Genomic DNA, 19301 nt, shown 5'->3' on the forward strand with positions numbered 1-19301 from the left:
GACACGACTCTCTTCCTCTTTAGATTTAGCATCCATATCATCCATGTATACCCTAATCTCTTTGTACATCATGTCATGAAATAGAGTCACCATGGCCCTTTGGTAAGTGACCCTAACATTCTTCAGCCCAAATGACATGACTTTGTAGCAAAAGGTTCTCCATGGTGTTACAAAGGTTGTTTTCTCCTTATCCTATCGTGCCATTTTCATCTGATTGTAGCTTGAAAATCCATACATAAAGGAATATATGAATCGACCAATACATCTATGTGTGGTAGAGAAAAATTATCTTTAGAGCTAGCCCGGTTTAAGTCCCTAAAGTCCAAACCCTGATTTTATCTTCCTTTTTGGGAACAACAACTATGTTGGACACCCATTGTAGATACTTGACTACTTTTAGAAAATTAACGTTCCACTGCTTTTCAATTTCTATCTTTACCTTGATCAAGACATCCGAATAAGTTCTTCCCAACTTTTGCTTAACCAGTTTGTATCCTTGTACTAACGGTACCCTATACAAACCAGGCATATCCTTGTAGGACCAGGTAAAAACATCTATATAATATCGAAGTAGTGCAATCAACTCTTTTCTTTCTTTATGGGTGATCTATGAAAAATCTTTTTGGCTCAATTATTGACCTGCTAAAACAATTAAATTCAAAAACTAACTTAGAGATCGAAAAATTTATTTTATAGGTAACAGTAGTGCCGTAATAAAGCTCAATAACTTATTGAGGTTTTTACATTAAATAAACTTGGAATAGTTGATCCGGGCAAAACGCCCAGGCCAGTGACTCATAAAGATATGTGGAAAAAGGAAAAAAATTACACTATAGAGTTTTTTTTTTTAACAAAGCTCAATGTAATTGAATTTATTTTTTTTTCCAGTTTTGTTTAGATCTACTCTATAGAGTATTTTGCTTTTGAAGTAGTTTCTGTTTTGCAAACTCTTATACGTCAACCTTACTAGCATTGACTTTTTCTCTTTTTTTTTATATATATTTTTTCATTTTTCTTTTGTCAAATAATAGCAATGACTTCTTTTTTTTTAGGATAATCAAGATAATATTGTCAGCATTCAAGCGCCCCATTTTCATCTCTTATATTATTATATTGAGAGAAAGAGCAGTTTTCCCCAAGTCTTTATTTAGATACTTGCCATGTCATTAATAATCGTATGACTAACATATTGTCAAGACATTAAAAACTTGTTTGTAATAATTAACAAGAACCGGAAAAAAAAAATTAACCCTATCTCTTTCTAATTATAAAATCATTATTAGTATAGTTGAAATTAGACTCATTATACTTTTAGCGAAACTGATAATCTGTATAAAATTAAAAAAAAATTAAAATTTTAATTTAACTATACTTTATTAAAAACCAAATATTTTTTTTTAATTGAACTTATTATAGGTTCAATTCAAAAAAATTATGTGGTCGTGTCAGCAAATTTCCTGTCGGACGGACTAGTCCAGCATGGGTTTAAAAACACTTTGTACAAGTTTAAATAAACCGTATTTGTATATATTTATTTTAATTTCTTGTTCACAACTTCCTCTCTATTCTTTCTCACTTTAATTAACTTTTGAGTTAAAATCCATAAGCAAATGATAAAATTCTTGAGTATTCTTTTTTAAAAAGTGTTTTTCATCGAAAAGCAACTTAAAACTGTAACTCAAACAAAATTCTATGCAGCTTTCTTAAGTTATTATGGTGCTGCTTTGACTCAGGCAAAAAAATAGTAAAAATCAACGGTTGTTGTCCAATGAATTTGCAGTTATTTTTGTTCAACAAAATGGCATATATATGTTGATCAAAACCCTAATTTGTTTTTATATAAAAGATCAAAACCCTAATTAACTCACGAAACAAGGATCAATCAAACTATTGGAAACCAAATATTGATCTTATTATTGATTATAAAAGTGATAGCACACTAAACAAAATAATAGTCATGAGACTCAAATTTTACAACTGTAAACAATTTGAGACCACACAAATCACCAAATTTTCATGACAACTCCAACTCATATATCTAAGTATACAATCACAACAAGGTCAAAGAGTACGGGCTTGTTGGTAATAAATAAATTTAAAAGGCTTATTCAAACTTCGCCACCATCTGCTTTAAAATATTTTTTTGGTACCAAACCAAGAATAGAATAATATCATAGCCTCTGTCTTATAGGGAGCTTGGTATCATTTCTTGTTGTCCTTGGCTTCTTTCTGGGTCATGCCTTGCCAATTCCTCTAATAGTATTGCAAATCTCTCCATAACTGGTGCACGTAAGGAAACCAAAACCATAACCCCACGCTCTCCGTTCTTGAATCGATACGGCAGGACAAAGGTTCCTGCAATAGAAATTTCATCCGGCATAGCCTTAGGTGGCCCAGAGTAAATTGTGTTGCCCCATCCATAGTCCACCTGATCGAACCCAAAACTTGTTAAGTCTGACACGACATATGATTGTAACGCTATAGGCTGCCCTTTGGTTATCTCCATCAGATCAGCCAATGATCTCATGTACTCCTCAGTTATTCTATTCTTGGCATTTCTTATCATTTCCAATGCATACCCTAAAGAGTTTAAGCAAAGCTTCCTAGCATTTGTTACAGCTGCTGGCAAAGCTAGCACGTTACCATAATATCCTTTCGGTAATGGAGGGTTAAATTTGGAACGTGCGTTGACAAGCATTTGCATGCGCATCTCCTCATTAGGGTTAGCTTGAGATGCTATGGCATAGCATCTCCATAAGCATGCACTTATTACCTCAAAATCTGAACATGGGTGTAAATGAGAAGGAACCCATCTACGAATGTTGGATAATTCCTTGCGGTTAAGAACAAAACTACGGTGGGCTACAGCGTGAACCTCGCCGCGGAATTCAGGCACCTTGGCTGTAGGATCAACAGCAACAGGAGCATCATCACCATATTCATTGTGTCTGCATGTAACTCGTGGCGGATTCCTAGCACAGAGGAGTTCCCTTTGCCACACAGGTAGAATTGAAGGGGTTTGAGCACCTCGTGCCATCTCACCTATGGTATTAAATAACTGAAGCATGCCGAGTCCATCACTCATTAGGTGATTAAAACGGAGCCCAAGTACAAAACCACCACACTTCAAGCGTGTCACCTGTTAATATAATGTAAAATTATTAGTACTTTATGAGAATGTAATTGATGGAATATTACCATCATTGTTTTAATTATATTTTTGAATTTTGTCGATAATAATAATAGTAATAATAATAATAATAATAATAATAATAATAATAATGAAAGAATGAATAAACATTAGCCAATAATGTCCTATACGTACCTGAAAAAGCAATAATGGGGTATTGAGGATCTCTTCTGATCCTGGGACGTTGTAAAGAAGTTCCTGAAAGCATGGGAATGGAGATGGAATTGGATCACCAAACTGCTCGACCGTGGCATCGGCATCAGCTTCGATGAACAAGACACCCTCACCAGTACAATCAACTATAAGCTTATTGTCTGGCCCTTGTCTAATCCTACCAGCAAAAGGGTAATAATACACAAGTGCCTGCGCAATTGCCTCCTTTATTACCTTCACAGGATCTTTCCCTTGCATCGATGGATTGTGTGCATACAAGTTGTAACCTGGTGATTGAAATTGGAGGTATAGTTGGCGATCAATATCAGAAAGCTGTCTGAATTCATGAGGTGTGGCCTTAGCTGGTGCGACCAATTCTGGTTCGCACCTTCGGACTGCGAACGATATCGAAGTTGGTGTTGCCATCGCACAAAAAGTGTGTTTGCTGCAAACTGTGATAAATGGTGGCTCTACCTCAGCTCAAGAATATTTTTGCTTGAAATGGAATGCATGGGAAGGCAAACTTGCTACATATTTATAGTAATAATGACTGTGTGGACATGCAGTAGGTGTGAAAGATAGGAGCAGGAACAGTAGTACATTATTACGTTTATAAAACTATGACTTCATCGACCAGTGCAGTGCTCGTTACCTACTACTATTTTACTATTTTATTCGATAAAAATTAAATGTAAAATAATATAATTTTATATAAATTTTAAATTTAAAACATTTTTATTTTTAAGAAAAGTATTAAAAAAATATATAAATTATATCTCATATTTTAATTTAATAATTTAAATTTTTAAATTGAGATAATTATTTGATATTCACCGATTTACTTGCTTATATTTATCTTTATTTGATCTTGTTCAAAAATAATATAAATCATATATTGTGACCTCACCTAATCGTTAAAACTATTGGGTTGAGATGATTCTTTGACATGGTATTAGAGCCTTGATGACCAAGTGGTCACGAGTTCGAATCTCACCATCCTCATTTATTTGATAAAAATTAAGCATAAGGTAATGTGGGTCTATATAAGTTTCAAGTCCGAAGGGCTTTCACTTAAGGGAGTGTGTTAGAGAATAACATAAATAATATCTTGAAATCTCATCTAATAATTTAAACTATTGAGTTAAGATGATTATTTGACAGATTTTAATTTAATGAATATCTCTGTAACCATGTTGGACAAAATAACATGGAGTTTTCTTCTTCTTTTTTCTTCTTTTGGGTTTCCTGAGGAGGTCTTAGAAGCAATACAAAATGGCCCCGTTGTTGCCCTCCCTGCACCAAAATCTCTGTGAATCCCTCTCAAGTTCTGCACATAAGATTATATGAAATGAAATCTTAAAAATCTTAAATACTATAATATTGTTTCCCTCTCAAGTTCTGCAATTTCGTTTGGCTCTCTAGCTAGTAGCTACTCAATTAATTTGTTTTTATTATTATTTATTTTTGCTACCAACTTCACCAGCATTGACTTTTTGAGGAGCATTAACATTAATACACTGACTTCTAGCTAGTGCTATTCATGCCCTCCTCTACGTCTCTTATAAATTTTATTCACATAATTAATTCATTAAAAAAATTAAAATCAAAAGGGTAATTGAGGATATGTTAATTGTGTACATAAAAAAAATAGAAGGAACTTGGAGGACAAAGGCTGTGCGATTGGTTTGGATATAGGCTTCCGCTATCTTCTAGGCAGTGAAGCTGACGGCAAAAAATCAATGACTCACAAAAAGTCATAGGTGACCATATCATAAATATATTGTAATCAAAGTTGAGGAAACAAATATGTTTTGTCTAGAAAAAAAAAAAAACTTTGTTATTGATAAAAGAAAAAAACAATAAAAAAAATTGTTAACCAAATTTTACCTGAATTTTATCTTGGTTAATTTTCTAAGCTATTCAAATATGAACGCAATCTAAAATAAATTTCAAGTTCAAAGTTCAAAGATTTTAATAGCAAGTATTTTTTTATAAATTTTAAAGTTGGTTTGATGCTCAAAGAGATTTTTATTATTATTATTATTATTTTAGTTTCAAATTTGGAGACCAACTTATAAATAAATTTATTAAATCTTTTTTAATACATCAAACTCATATATGTCTACATGATATTTTTTCTATTGAATTAACTCTTTTATTTTTTAGATTATGTAATTAAAGAAATAAACAAAAGAAAATAAACATGTGGAAATTAATTTAATTACTTTAATTAATTAGGTTTGTTTAGGCTATTTTTTTAAATTTTATTTTAATCATTTAATTTTCATATCAAAGGACATAATTTCTTTTTTTAAAAAATAAAAGTTATTGGATTAGGCATCGTCCAGCATTCAATTTAGTATCTAAAAGAAAAATTCCATGTAAGCGCATGAAATCATAGTATTATGATGGAAGGACTATTACAAAACAAAAGAAAGAGTAGAGGGACTCAATCAATTATAAAAAAAAACATAAGAGGCTCTAATAAAAAAAAAGGAATAAAATCCATCTTCTTACAAAATAAATCATGAAAGTAATTTAATTTGTGAATAGCAATGATTAGATTTTTTTGTATGGATAAAAGTACTCTTAAGATATCTTTCACTTATCATAATTATTTTTTTTCAAATCAAGTCATCCATGTCAAAACCGATCATGTTTTATAGTTTACTTCATGAAATTCAAATTTCCAATAATAACATAACCGATCAATATCAAGCAACATGATAGGGAATAGTAATTAAGATCATATCGAAGAATGTACTAAGCAATCCATAAAATATTGAAGAATGTACTAAGCAATCCATAAAATTACAAAGTGGTTAGGTGAAAGATAAATACAAGTTTTTGTCGCTCGTGCCCGCGCGACGTTCGATAATGATTTTCATTCGTTTGCTTGTTCTTTGAGAGTTACCACCTAGTATTTTCGATAATGTTTTTTTGTTGTTTTAAATTGATCAAATTGTGTTGGGCAACCTGCCCAATGATAAAAGAACGCGAAGAATTTCGCGAGTGGTCTAATTGTTCCAAGCGACCTGCCCGATGAAGAATAAACGCGAAAAGGGTTTCGCGAGTGGTCTAATTATTCCAGGCGACCTGCCCGATGATTGAAAATACGAGGATTTTTCAGGATGGTCACATTGTAATGGGTTACCTGCCCAGTGGTCACATTGTAATGAGTTACCTGCCCAGTAAAAAAATACAAGGATTTTTCAGGATGGTACATTGTAATGGGTTACCTGCCCAGTAGAAAAATACGAGGATTTTTCAGGATGGTACATTGTAATGGGTTACCTGCCCAGATGGTCACATTGTAATGGGTTACCTGCCTAGTAGAAAAATACGAGGATTTTTCAGGATGGTACATTGTAATGGGTTACTTGCCCAGATGGTCACATTGTAATGGGTTACCTGCCCAGTGGAAAAATACGAGGATTTTTCAGGATGGTATATTGTAATGGGTTACCTCCCCAGATGGTCACATTGTAATGGGTTACCTACCCAGATGGTCACATTGTAATGGGTTACCTGCCCAGTGGAAACAATACGAGGATTTTTCAAAAGATGACATAATGGGGCTCGAAGGCGCACTATTCAAGAGATGGAAGCGGAAATGAGGGCTTGGAGGCGCGCTCGAAAGGAAATGAGGGCTCGAGGGCGCACTCAAAAGGAGGTAGGGTTAGGAAACGCACTACCTTGAATGGTCGAGGGCTCGAAGGCGCACTCGAAAATAAATAAGGTAAGGGCTCGAAGACACATTCAAAAGGAGGTAGGATAGAAAATGCACTACTTTGATGGTCGAGGGCTCGAAAGCGCACTCGAAAAGAAATGAGGTGAGGGCTCGAAGGCGCATTCAAAAGGAGGTAGGATAGAAAATGCACTACCTTTGATGGTCGAGGGCTCGAAGGCGCACTCGAAAGGAGGTAGGGTAGGAAACACACTACCTTTAATGGTCGAGGGCTCGAAGGCGCATTCCAAAGGAGGTAGGATAGAAAATGCACTACCTTTGATGGTCGAGGGCTCGAAGGCGCACTCGAAAAGAAATGAGGTGAGGGCTCGAAGGCGCACTCAAAAGGAGGTAGGATAGAAAATGCACTACTTTTGATGGTCGAGAGTTCGAAGGCGCACTCGAAAAGAAATAAAGCGAGGGCTCGAAGACGCACTCAAGTGGAGGTAGGATAGGAAATGCACTACCTTTGATGGTCAAGGGCTCAAAGGCATACTCGAAAAGAAATGAGGTGAGGGCTCGAATGCGCACTTGAAAGGAGGTAGGGTAGGGAACGCAGGGCTCGAAGACGCACTCGAAAGGAGGTAGGGTAGGGAACGCACTACCTTTGATGGTCGAGGGCTCGAAGGCGCACTCGAAAGGAGGTAGGGTAGAAAACACAGTACCTTTAATGGTCGAGGGCTCGAAGGCGCACTCGAAAAAAAAATAAAAATGAGGGGTCGAAGGCGCACTCAGAAGGAGGTGGGTAAGAAACGCACTACCTTGGGAATGGAAAATGAAAGGTGGTGGAAAAATACAAAGATTTTTCAAGTGGCCTAATTCTCATGGGTAGCCTGTCCAAGTTGAAAAATTCTCAAAAGTGAAAATTTTTCAAAAGCAATTTCAATGTTCGCCATTTCAAGTTGGCCTTCCACTTGATGAATTCCGTTAGAATTTTCTCTTATGACATTTGCAAAACTCATTGTACAATGTCTCAAAGTTTAAATGATATGCATGCATCTTTACCTGATTTGAAATATAGGCCCCCATTTCTTCTTAATCTTCTCGTTGCTTGGTTGGTGAGATCTTGCTATCTGATTTGAGTCATTTTTGTCGTTTGGCTTTCTAGCCCACTCGAGTTAGCCCATATAAGTCTTTTTCCAGATTTGTTTGCACAACTCAGCCTTTGTGGTGCTCATTGTGACCCACTTGCTTGCGAAAGATTTTCTGACTTGTCAAATAATTTGAGAGGATTATTCATTACCCTCCGTCTCATTGCTAAAAACATTCGGTGTCACTTGCTGAAAGGATCAAGCTGTCTTTTGTAAAACAAAAATGCCCCCTTGTCTTGTTGAAGGAAATTACCATCTCTTCTAAACACAATGTTGCCCTCTTGTATTGGTCATTGCCCCCCAAGTGTGGTCTGTTAACGACTTAGACAAATAATAGTTTTAAAAGACCAATCTCTCATTTCTCTTCTTTTTCAGTTTGGTGAAGGAATATGGGTCTAGAATGGATCTTGAAATCTTGATCTTGCATTTTAAAAACAAAAAATTATTTCAATGTGAGTCTAAAACAATTTGCTTTTGAAATCTTGCAACTCCTTGGTTGTTTTCTTTCTTGGAAAATAGATTATTTGCTTTTGTGTTTGGCAATGAGGTCTTCGGTGAAAATACATCATGAGATGACCTTTTGTTTCAAAGTGAAGGGCTCGAGAAAAAGCTCGAGGTTTTGTATGAGAAAAACTTGTCTCTTTTTTGAACTTTTATTTTATCAGCATGAATAATAATGAGTAGTTTATTCTTGATGTCATGAATCTTATGAAAAAAATAGTCTTTGCATTTTGAGAGCATTGTTTATTGTTCTAGGTTGCTTGCTTGCTTGATTAGAAAGGACTTCTACAGGCACGTAACGTAGGCTGTGGTTTTTGGCTATGAAAGAAAAGGATTTATAAGGCTCAAAGAGTGTTTTAGGGTTTCAAAGACTGAAGATCACTGTCAATAGTTTGACTCTTGACGTCATTCATATTTTCTTTTGCCGCTCTTACTTGATTTGCCCCCTCTTTTTTTCTTTTTTCTTTTTCATTGCTTTGCTAGAGCATGCTCACTTTATCTTGGTTATCACTTTTTTCTTGTGATTTGGGCATGCCCCCTAGCATTTGAGTTTCTTGGGCTCTTTTGCCTTTTGGCTTTCTCACGGCTTTATCATCTTTCTTGATCATTGAAATTTCACTTGCCCCCAGTGTGGGGTGTGATCCTAGTCGAGATTTTTTTATGAAAGAAAAATTATTCAGGCTCAAAAAGGGATCGCAAGGGATGTACTTATTTCATAATGTGAAAGGAATAACAAAGATGGCCTTTCCTCATTTCAAGCGCAAGCAACAATGATCAATAAACTTTGACTTCATCCAGTATGACGGTTTGGTCTTTGCAAAGATGCTTTTCATGAGTCATGAGCAACGAGTTCACTACATATCATTATTCATACATTTAAAAACACATGATTCAAGAGTCATGGGGTAAGGGTGTTTATTCATTTCTTTTTTTCTCTTTTTTCACAATTTTTTTTTTGGTTTATAATTTAGTCACCTCAATGATGGAGTTGCTTGATTCACTTGTCATTCTACAAGTAGATTGTCAAAAATATCGTTTTTGAATAAACATCAAATTATTTTTTAAATCAAAATGCCAGATCAATTTTTTTTTCAAAACTCCAATAGGGAAACTGATTTTGGTAAAAGAGATGAATTATGTCTATGAGATCGCGCAAGGCTTCAAAGATGTGTTTGTGAGTTTTTATAAGAAAACTCTCTCAGAAAAATGAATAATGCTTGGTTGTAAACACGATTGAATGATAAACTCATTATTTTCATTGAAACTTTGGAAAAGAAGTTCAACAACAAAGAACTTATGACAACATCTTGGGCTATGAATACTGGCATGATAGCATATAAAGGGGCTAAACATTTAACAATCATTGATTGGAATTTCTGGAATCATTCATTCTCCTTGACAAGGGCATCTCTTCAACAATCAATTGAAATCATATGTAGATCATTCTCGACCTAATATCACCATAGCTTTTCTTCAAGATAGTTGATTTCTGGGAGTCGGTGTGAAGCAATTAGCTATAAGAACGATAAGTGCCTTGGCAATCACCTTCAATGAAACCATTCTTCTCAGTCGGGTTAATAATCTTACCTAACCCAATGGCCTGTTCAATCCTCTCAGCTATAACAACCAGGTCAGTGAAATGTTGTGCAGAGCTTCTAACCAAGTATTCAAAGTACGGAGCTTTAAAGGTGTTGGAAAATAAACTAATCATCTCTTTTTCCAACATAGGAGGGTTAACTTGTGCAGCTACCTCACTCCATCTTCGGGCGTATTCCCTTATGGACTCCTTGTTGTCCTTCTCCATAGCTTGCAAGCTTAACCGATTAGGGCCCACGTCTATATTGAACTTATATTGCCTCATAAAGGCATCAACTAAATCCTTCCATTTTTTTACCTTGGTATTGTCCAACCGCATATACCAAGTGAGGGAAACATCACTCAAGCTGTCTTGAAAGAAATGAATCAGCAGTTTCTCATCATCAACCACCTCAGCTATTTTGTTGCAGTATGCTTTGAGATGAGTTATAGGGCATTGAGTTCCCGTATATTTAACAAATTCTGGCACTCTAAAATTTTTGGGAATGACAATGTTAGGCACCAAACACATCTCAACAGTCTTTGTAGGATCATATAGGTGAATTCCCTCAAATGCCCTCATCCTTTGCTCTAGAGCAATGAATTTGTTCAGATCATCTTCTTTTACCATCTTTGCCTTTTTGAGATTCCTTCTCGTTTGCCCCTAGATTCTGTGGAGTGAAGGGATTTACGAGCATAGGTTCAGGCTGAGCTATATGTGTTGCTTTTTTGGATTTGTCTCTCAAGGCCTGCTCGAGTAGACTAGTAAGCCTTGTGACTTCTTCCTTAAGATTGTCCACCTCTTTTTGATGTTGGGCTTCCAACTAGGCTCTTTCTTCGTTTTCCATTTGTCTTTTTCCCGAACGAGTGTTATAGATGGGTTTCAATGGGGAACCTATATTCCAACCTGTAAATGTAAATCATGCAATTTATGCAAAAATGTTGATTCAATTAAAAATGCATATGAAATGTGGACTCTCCCTTCACGTGATGGCAACCTAATAGAAAGATCCTAATTGTTGAGTGCATCAAGGGGTTGGTCATTATCTAGTTTCAAAAGGGTCTCTCGCATGCTCAGTGATCGTCCTTGAAAGGTCGATATGAGGCTTACAAGTAGTGTGAAGATAGAGGCCCTAAGTAATATCAGTTTGGCATATCAACCACTTTCAAGTAAACAATCAAGCGAGAGTTGGATGGTTTCACGAGTCTTACCCAGGCTAAAGCCATTGGGGTACCGTTACTCCCCCACTTATCCTAGATTTTAAGGTATGTGCTCTTAACGTGATGCATGACAATATAAACAAGGATGCATGCTAAAGCAGTAAATGCAAGAAAAATAAACAAATAGACACAACATAACAAACATTATAGCAATTGACAAACAAAAGGCAAAGCTTAGTCCATTAGTCCCTAGTGGAGTCGCCATTCTGTCGCACCCGACATCGCGGCGGCCTTAAAAATAAAAGTATATCATGGAAAGAATGGATTTCTGACATCCTATTCTTTGATGGGAAATGGTCTTGTTTAAGGAGTCGCCACCTAGTATTATGGTCACTAGGAACCCTAACTGGTCAACAAAGATTCTATGGTACGGGACTGGTTACGTAAAAGAGAAGATATTATCACCCCTTAAACGTTCTGCCTGAGGCAGACTGCATTGCTGGTTTTGTCTTAAATTGCTAAATGTTTATTAGTTTACGCTATGATAATTTGCTTATAATATTCCTGACTCTAGCGTCAGTGAATATTCAACTACGAATATTCCCAACTCTGGTGTTGGTAAATATTACGTAGCTATAAAATAAATTAGATCAATATTTTTTATTCCCCACTCTAGCGCCAGTGAGTAAATAAATAAAAATAAATTTATTTTTAAGCATGCACATATTTTTTATTTTTCTAGCTAAATAAAATAAATATAAATTTAAACCAGTATTTTTATTCCTGACTCTGGCGTCAGTGAATAAACCAATAAATTACATTATTTTTATTCATATATACATATTTTTATTATAATTTGCTTATAATATTCCTGACTCTGGCATCAGTGAATATTCAACTACGAATATCCCCAACTCTGGCGTTGGTAAATATTACCTAGCTATAAAATAAATTAGATCAATATTTTTTATTCCCCACTCTAGCTCCGGTGAGTAAATAAATAAAAATAAATTTATTTTTAAGCATGCATATATTTTTTATTTTTTTAGCTAAATAAAATAAATATAACGAATAAAAATAATATAAATTTAAACTAGTATTTTTATTCCTGACTCTGGCGTTAGTGAATAAACCAATAAATTTACATTATTTTTATTCATGCATACACATTTTTTATTTTTTTATTTTTTCTAATAACGAATAAAAATAATATAAATTTAAACCGGTATTTTTATTCCTGACTCTGACGTCAATGCTTTTCGAGTCAATGCTTCTGTTTTTCTTCTCTGGTTTTCGGGTCCTTATTCTCTGGTTTTTTCCTCCCCCGGCCTCTGCTCTGTTTTTTTTTTTGTTTCAGTCCCCTGTGTTATTCATCTTCCACTCGTTCTCTGTTTCCAGTGTTCTTCCTCCTGCCCGTTCTCCCTGTTTCGTTACCTGCCTCTTCGTTTTTGTCTCCGGTTCTCGGCCCCTGGTTTTTTGTTTCGTTCTCCCTTGGGTTCTGTCTCTGGTTTTCTTATGATTTTTTTCCAGTTCCCGTCGCTGTGTTTTTTCTTTGTTCTTCCCCCCCTTTTTGCCTCTGTTCTGCTCTGCCTTTTATAGAGCCAGAGAGCTTGCCCCTAAAACCAGTCCCTGTTACAGTCCTGCATTTACAGGACTGTTAATCAATCCACGAGCGGGATCGTGGGCAAAATTAAGCAGGCCACTGTCCGATTGGTTTTCTCTATTGCGGTTTCGCGAAATTGGAAGATTCATCAGCTTGATATTAATAATGCCTTCCTCAATGGTGTTCTTACCGAAGAGGTCTACATGAAACAACCTCCAGGTTTTATTGACTCTTCTCTTCCATCTCATGTGTGCAGATTGCACAAATCATTGTATGGTTTGAAACAGACACCGAGAGCATGATACACTCGTCTAAGTGATTTTTTGCTCTCCATCGGTTTCCACGCTTCCAAGGTTGACACCTCCCTATTTATCTTATCTGATGGTACTAATATCTTTTATCTCCTGGTGTATGTTGATGATATTCTACTTATGGGTAGCAACTCTGCTATGCTTCATCACCTTATACAGTTACTCAGCTCTGAGTTCAAGCTTCGTGACTTAGGTGTTGTTCACTACTTTCTGGGTATTGAAGTTCAGTCTACCAGTATGGGTTTAATGCTGCGTCAACATAAATATATTCTTGACATCCTCACCCGAGCTGGTATGACTTCCTGCAAACTCGTTGATACTTCAGTCTCCCCTTTGAAAGTCATTTTATTACCGTATCACTCATTCTCTGATCCTACATGATTTCGTCAAATCGTGGGTGCTCTTCAATATCTTACCTTCACTCGTCCAGATATATGTTTTGTTGTTAACAGAGTCTGTCAGTTTATGCATGCTCCTACAGATTCTCATTGGGCCGCTGTTAAGCGTATTCTATGCTATCTTAAAGGTACGACATCTTATGGTTTTCATATCACTCGAGGCTCCTCTTTTGCTCTACATGGCGTTACAGATGCAGATTGGGCTGGTAGTATTGATGATCGCAAGTCTACGGGTGGCTATCTTGTCTTTTTTGGTCAAACACCGATTTCTTGGAAATTCGGCAAGCAACGCACGATTGCTCGCTCCTCTACTGAGGATGAGTATAAAGCCCTTGCTGATGGTACCGCTGAAGTCATTTGGCTTCAATACTTGTTAACAGATTTGCAGGTTCCCTCAGTCTCTACTCCTACCATTGCTCCTACCATTTGGTGTGATAATCTTGGTGCTACCTATCTCTTAGCCAATCCTATCTTCCATGCTCGTACTAAGCATGTTGAAGTGGATTATCACTTTGTCCATGACCGTGTTGCCAAGAAAGAGATTCAGATTTGTTTTGTTCCCTCTCGGGATCAACTTGTTGATGTCTTCACTGAACCACTTCCTGTTGCATCCTTTACTGCTTTTCGATTCAAGCTTCGTGTTGATCCCCCACCCTCAGCTTGAGGGGGCATATTATAGAATGTATAGTATGTATATATTCGAATAGGAAATTAATATAGGATTATTTCAATGTTGTAATCCCTACAATTACTGCAGTGTTCTGCCGCATATATATAAATAGGAAGGTTGGCTAAGGCACAATCTAACACATTCTATTATTCTCAACTGCATCAAACCAACTTTAAAATTTATAAAAAAATACTTAATAATTAAAATCTTTGAACTTTGAAGTTGAAATTTATTTTAAATTGGGTTCATATTTGAATAGCTTGGAAAATTAACCAGGATTAAATTCAGGTAAAATTTGGTTAACAATTTTATTTTTATTGTTTTTTTCTTTTATCAATAACAAAGTTATTTTTTAATTTTTTTTTCATAGACAAAACATATTTGTCTCCTCAACTTTGCTTACAATATAACGATATGGTCACCTACGACTTTTTGTGAGTCATTCATTTTTTGCCGTCAGCTTCACTGCCTAGAAGATGCATATTTAACGATTATCAACTGATCATAGAGGAAGCCTATATCCAAACCAATCGCACAGCCTTTGTCCTCCAAGTTCCTTCTATTTTTCTTATGTACACAATTAACATATCCTCAATTACCCTTTTGATTTTAATTTTTTTAATGAATTAATTACGTGAATAAAATTTATAAGAGACGTAGAGGAGGGCATGAATAGCACTAGCTAGAAGTCAGTGTATCAATGTTAATGCTCCTCAAAAAGTCAATGCTGGTGAAGTTGGTAGCAAAAATAAATAATAATAAAAAAAACAAATTAATTGAGTAGCTACTAGCTAGAGAGCCAAACGAAATTGCAGAAGACGTTACACCTTCATTATTTAATGGTTGTAACTGCCTATCTAAGGAAACAATATTATAGTATTTAAGATTTTGAAGATTTCATTTGATATAATCTTATGTGCAGAACTTGAGAGGGATTCACAGAGATTTTGGTGCAGGGAGGGCAACAACGGGGCCATTTTGTATTGCTTCTAAGACCTCCCTAAGAAACACAAAAAAAGAAAAAGGAAGAAGAAAACTCCATGTTATTTTGTCCAACATGGTTACGGAGATATTCATTGAATTAGAATCTGTCAAAACATTATCTCAACTCAATAGCTTAAGTTGTTAGGTGATGTCCCCATACTATCTTATACTTAATTTTATCAAATAAATGGAATGATGAGATTCGAACTAGTGACCGCTTGATCATCAAGACTCTGATACCAAGTCAAATAATCATCTCAACCCAATATTTTAAACTATTAGGTGAAATCTCAAGATATAATTTATATTATTCTCTAACAAGATCAAATAAAGATAAATGTAAGCAAGTAAATAAATGAATATCAAATAATCATCTCAATCTAAATTAAGTTAAATTATTAAATTAAGTTATGAGATATAATTTATATATTTTTTTAACACACTTTCTAAAAAAAAAAATTTTAAATTTAAAATTTATATAAATTCATATTATCTTATACTTAATTTTTATCAAATAAAATAGTGGGTACTGGTTGATGAAGTTGTGGTTTTATAAACGTAATCATGTACTACTGTTCCTGCTCCTATCTTTCACACCTACTGCATGTCCACACAGTCATTATTACTATAAATATGTAGCAAGTTTGCCTTCCCATTCATTCCATTTCAAGCAAAAATATTCTTGAGCTGAGGTAGAGCCACCATTTATCACAGTTTGCAGCAAACACATTTTTTGTGCGATGGCAGCACCAACTTCGATATCTTTCGCAGTCCGAAGGTGCGAACCAGAATTGGTTGCACCAGCTAAGGCCACACCTCATGAATTCAGACAGCTTTCTGATATTGATCGCCAACTATACCTCCAATTTCAATCACCAGGTTACAGCTTGTATGCACACAATCCATCGATGCAAGGGAAAGATCCTGTGAAGGTAATAAAGGAGGCAATTGCGCAGGCACTTGTGTATTATTACCCTTTTGCTGGTAGGATTAGACAAGGGCCAGACAATAAGCTTATAGTAGAGTGTACTGGTGAGGGTGTCTTGTTCATCGAAGCCGATGCCGATGCCACGGTTGAGCAGTTTGGTGATCCAATTCCATCTCCATTCCCATGCTTTCAGGAACTTCTTTACAGCGTCCCTGGATCAGAAGAGATCCTCAATACCCCATTATTGCTTTTTCAGGTACGTATAGGACATTATTGGCTAATGTTTATTCATTCTTTCATCATTATTATTATTATTATCATTATCGAGAAAATTCAAAAATATAATTAAAACAATGATGGTAGTATTCCATCAATTACATTCTCATAAAGTATTAATAATTTTAAATTATATTAACAGGTGACACGCTTGAAGTGTGGTGGTTTTGTACTTGGGTTCCGTTTTAATCACCCAATGACCGATGCACTCGGCATAGTTCAGCTATTGAATGCCATAGGTGAGATTGCACGAGGTGCTCAATCCCCTTCAATTCTACCTGTGTGGCAAAGGGAACTCCTCTGTGCTAGGAATCCGCCACGAGTTACATGAAGACACAATGAATATGGTAATGATGCTCCTGTTGCTGTTGATCCTACAGCCAAGGTGCCTGAATTCCACGGCCAGGTTCACGCTGTAGCCCACCGTAGTTTTGTTCTTAACCGCAAGGAATTATCCAACATCCGTAGATGGATTCCTTCTCACTTACACCCATGTTCAAATTTTGAGGTAATAAGTGCATGCTTATGGAGATGCTATGCCATAGCATCTCAAGCTAACCCTAATGAGGAGATGCGCATGCAAATGCTTGTCAACGCACGTTCCAAATTTAACCCTCCATTACCGAAAGGATATTATGGTAACGTGCTAGCCTTGCCAGCAGCTGTAACAAATGCTAGGAAGCTTTGCTTAAACTCTTTAGGGTATGCATTGGAAATGATAAGAAATGCCAAGAATAGAATAACTGAGGAGTACATGAGATCATTGACTGATCTAATGGAGATAACCAAAGGGCAGCCTATAGCGTTACAATCATATGTCGTGTCAGACTTAACAAGTATGGGGTTGGATCAGGTGGACTATGGATGGGGCAACACAATTTACTCTGGGCCACCTAAGGCTATGCCGGATGAAATTTCTATTGCAGGAACTTATTTCTTGCCCTATCGATTCAAGAACGGAGAGCGTGGGGTTATGGTTTTGGTTTCCTTACGTGCACCAGTTATGGAGAGATTTGCAATACTATTAGAGGAATTGGCGTGGCATGACCCAGAAAGAAGCCAAGGACAACAAGAAATGATACCAAGCTCCCTATAAGACAGAGGCTATGATATTATTCTCTTGGTTTGGTACCAAAAAAATATTTTAAAGCAGATGGTGGCGAAGTTTGAATAAGGCTTTAAATTTATTTATTACCACCAAGCCCGTACTCTTTGACCTTGTTGTGATTGTATACTTAGACATATGAGTTGGAGTTGTCATGAAAATTTGGTGATTTGTGTGGTTTCAAATTGTTTACAGTTGTAAAATTTAAGTCTCATGACTATTATTTTGTTTAGTGTGCTATCACTTTTATATTCAATAATAAGATCAATATTTTGTTTTCAATAGTTTGATTGATCCTTGTTTCGTGAGTTAATTAGGGTTTTGATCTTTTATATAAAAACAAATTAGGGATTTATGATTTTGTACATGTTATGGTTTATTTTAGATTTTATAAAATTATATTTGTTTGTAAATTGTTAAAATTTATATCGAATTACCAATTTAGGTGTGTTGTGATGAAATAAATAATGGCTTATTTAATGGGTCTGTTTTATATTTTATCAATTTTATTACCGAGTTGTAATTTCCGTAAATATATACAAATTTGTATGTACGTAGATAATTGATAATGAATTAAGAGAAGTATTAAAGTAGGTTGGATAATCTTGAGCTAAACCAATATTTTTGCAAATTTATTTAGTTAACGTAGTTAATTAATACATGTTGTCATCATTATTTGATATATGTTCGATAGAAGTCATGGATGTATCGAGATTCACCCTAGGAATTGCGGATAATGGATTATTGTAATGAGATTCAGAGTTTTATTAATTACACAACACCTAATCTGAGAAATATTAGTGGAGGCAGTATTAGGTGGGCAAGGTGTAAGAATAAAAAGTTTTTTAATCCAGATGTTGTAACGATGCATCTTCTACAAAAAGGGTTCTTGGAGGAATATATGTGTTGGTATATACACATGGAAAATAATTTGTTCCTTACGAGACCATGGTAGAAAAGATAGTTTGGTCAACTTCTAGTGCTAAAAACGTGCATGAAGTTGTAAATGACAACAATAATTCCTATAAGACTATGGTTATGGATGCGATGAGAATGAATCAGGGTCATGCCAATCAATATCCAATCATAGATGAAGAACCTAATGTAAACGCGACCAGGATTTTTGATATTTTCAAAGATTCTGACGAACCATTTTGACATGGTTGCGCAAATCACAATAAAGTATCTGTTGTTACACAAATATTTACCATCAAGTCGGATTATGGGTTAAGTGAGGTCAGTTATGACAGAATTATCGAATGGACGAGAAGCATTTTACCTGAAGGGAACAGGTTAAAAGAGAACTTCTATGCTGCTAAGCCCATTATTAAACTCCTCAGTCCAGAATACTAGAAAATTAACATGTGTCCAAACTTTTGCATGTTGTACTACCTTGAAAATGCTGAGCTGACCGAGTGCAGGGCATGTAAGTATTCCCGTTATAAACCCAGAACTTGCAGTGGAAAGACTCTAGAAAGAACAAAGGGATTTTTTTATTCGTAGAGTTGAAAAGGATTTTGTACCCCCACGTCTTTCTGGTGAAGAATTATATGACGTGGTGTCAGAGTACAGTGACATTGTGTTTGGTTTCCATTCCGGTAAACATAAGTTTTTTTATTTTGGTTTGA

General features: G+C 35.6%; 3 protein-coding genes across 4 annotated transcripts in view; 2 read left to right on the top strand and 1 right to left on the bottom strand.

Moving 5' to 3' along the window:
* Positions 1 to 17060, top strand: part of LOC7491398 (13-hydroxylupanine O-tigloyltransferase-like) — a 47423-nt gene extending 30363 nt beyond the window's left edge. The window contains exons 2-3 of the mRNA XM_052450321.1: positions 16057 to 16548; positions 16711 to 17060. Coding sequence (XP_052306281.1) covers positions 16105 to 16548; positions 16711 to 16899 — 633 coding nt within the window. The 5' untranslated portion in view covers positions 16057 to 16104 and the 3' untranslated portion in view covers positions 16900 to 17060. The remainder of the gene's footprint in view (positions 1 to 16056; positions 16549 to 16710) is intronic.
* Positions 1 to 19301, top strand: part of LOC7491394 (benzyl alcohol O-benzoyltransferase) — a 73402-nt gene that overhangs the window by 30303 nt on the left and 23798 nt on the right. Inside the window, exon 3 of one of the 2 annotated variants that reach the window (XM_002298920.4) lies at positions 17077 to 17955. The exons of the other annotated variant lie outside the window; for it this stretch is intronic. Coding sequence (XP_002298956.3) covers positions 17077 to 17664 — 588 coding nt within the window. The 3' untranslated portion in view covers positions 17665 to 17955. Of the gene's footprint in view, positions 1 to 17076; positions 17956 to 19301 lie in introns of those variants that run through there. 2 annotated transcript variants of the gene reach the window in all.
* LOC7491399 (benzyl alcohol O-benzoyltransferase) lies at positions 1889 to 3863 on the bottom strand. Its single transcript, XM_002300461.4, has 2 exons — positions 3326 to 3863; positions 1889 to 3139 (listed from the first exon to the last, which is right to left on the bottom strand). Exons 1-2 carry the CDS (start codon positions 3767 to 3769, stop codon positions 2186 to 2188), a joined length of 1398 nt encoding a protein of 465 aa, XP_002300497.2. The 5' UTR covers positions 3770 to 3863; the 3' UTR covers positions 1889 to 2185.

The sequence above is a fragment of the Populus trichocarpa genome, chromosome 1 (assembly GCF_000002775.5).
Source record: "Populus trichocarpa isolate Nisqually-1 chromosome 1, P.trichocarpa_v4.1, whole genome shotgun sequence".
Lineage (NCBI taxonomy): Eukaryota > Viridiplantae > Streptophyta > Magnoliopsida > Malpighiales > Salicaceae > Populus > Populus trichocarpa.

Bases quoted from the DNA above. Each gene is read 5' to 3' on its own strand.
- LOC7491399 (XM_002300461.4), bottom strand. From the start codon at position 3,769: ATGGCAACACCAACTTCGATATCGTTCGCAGTCCGAAGGTGCGAACCA. The intron at 3,140-3,325 runs GTACGTATAGGA...TTATATTAACAG, and splicing joins CCCCATTATTGCTTTTTCAG to GTGACACGCTTGAAGTGTGG.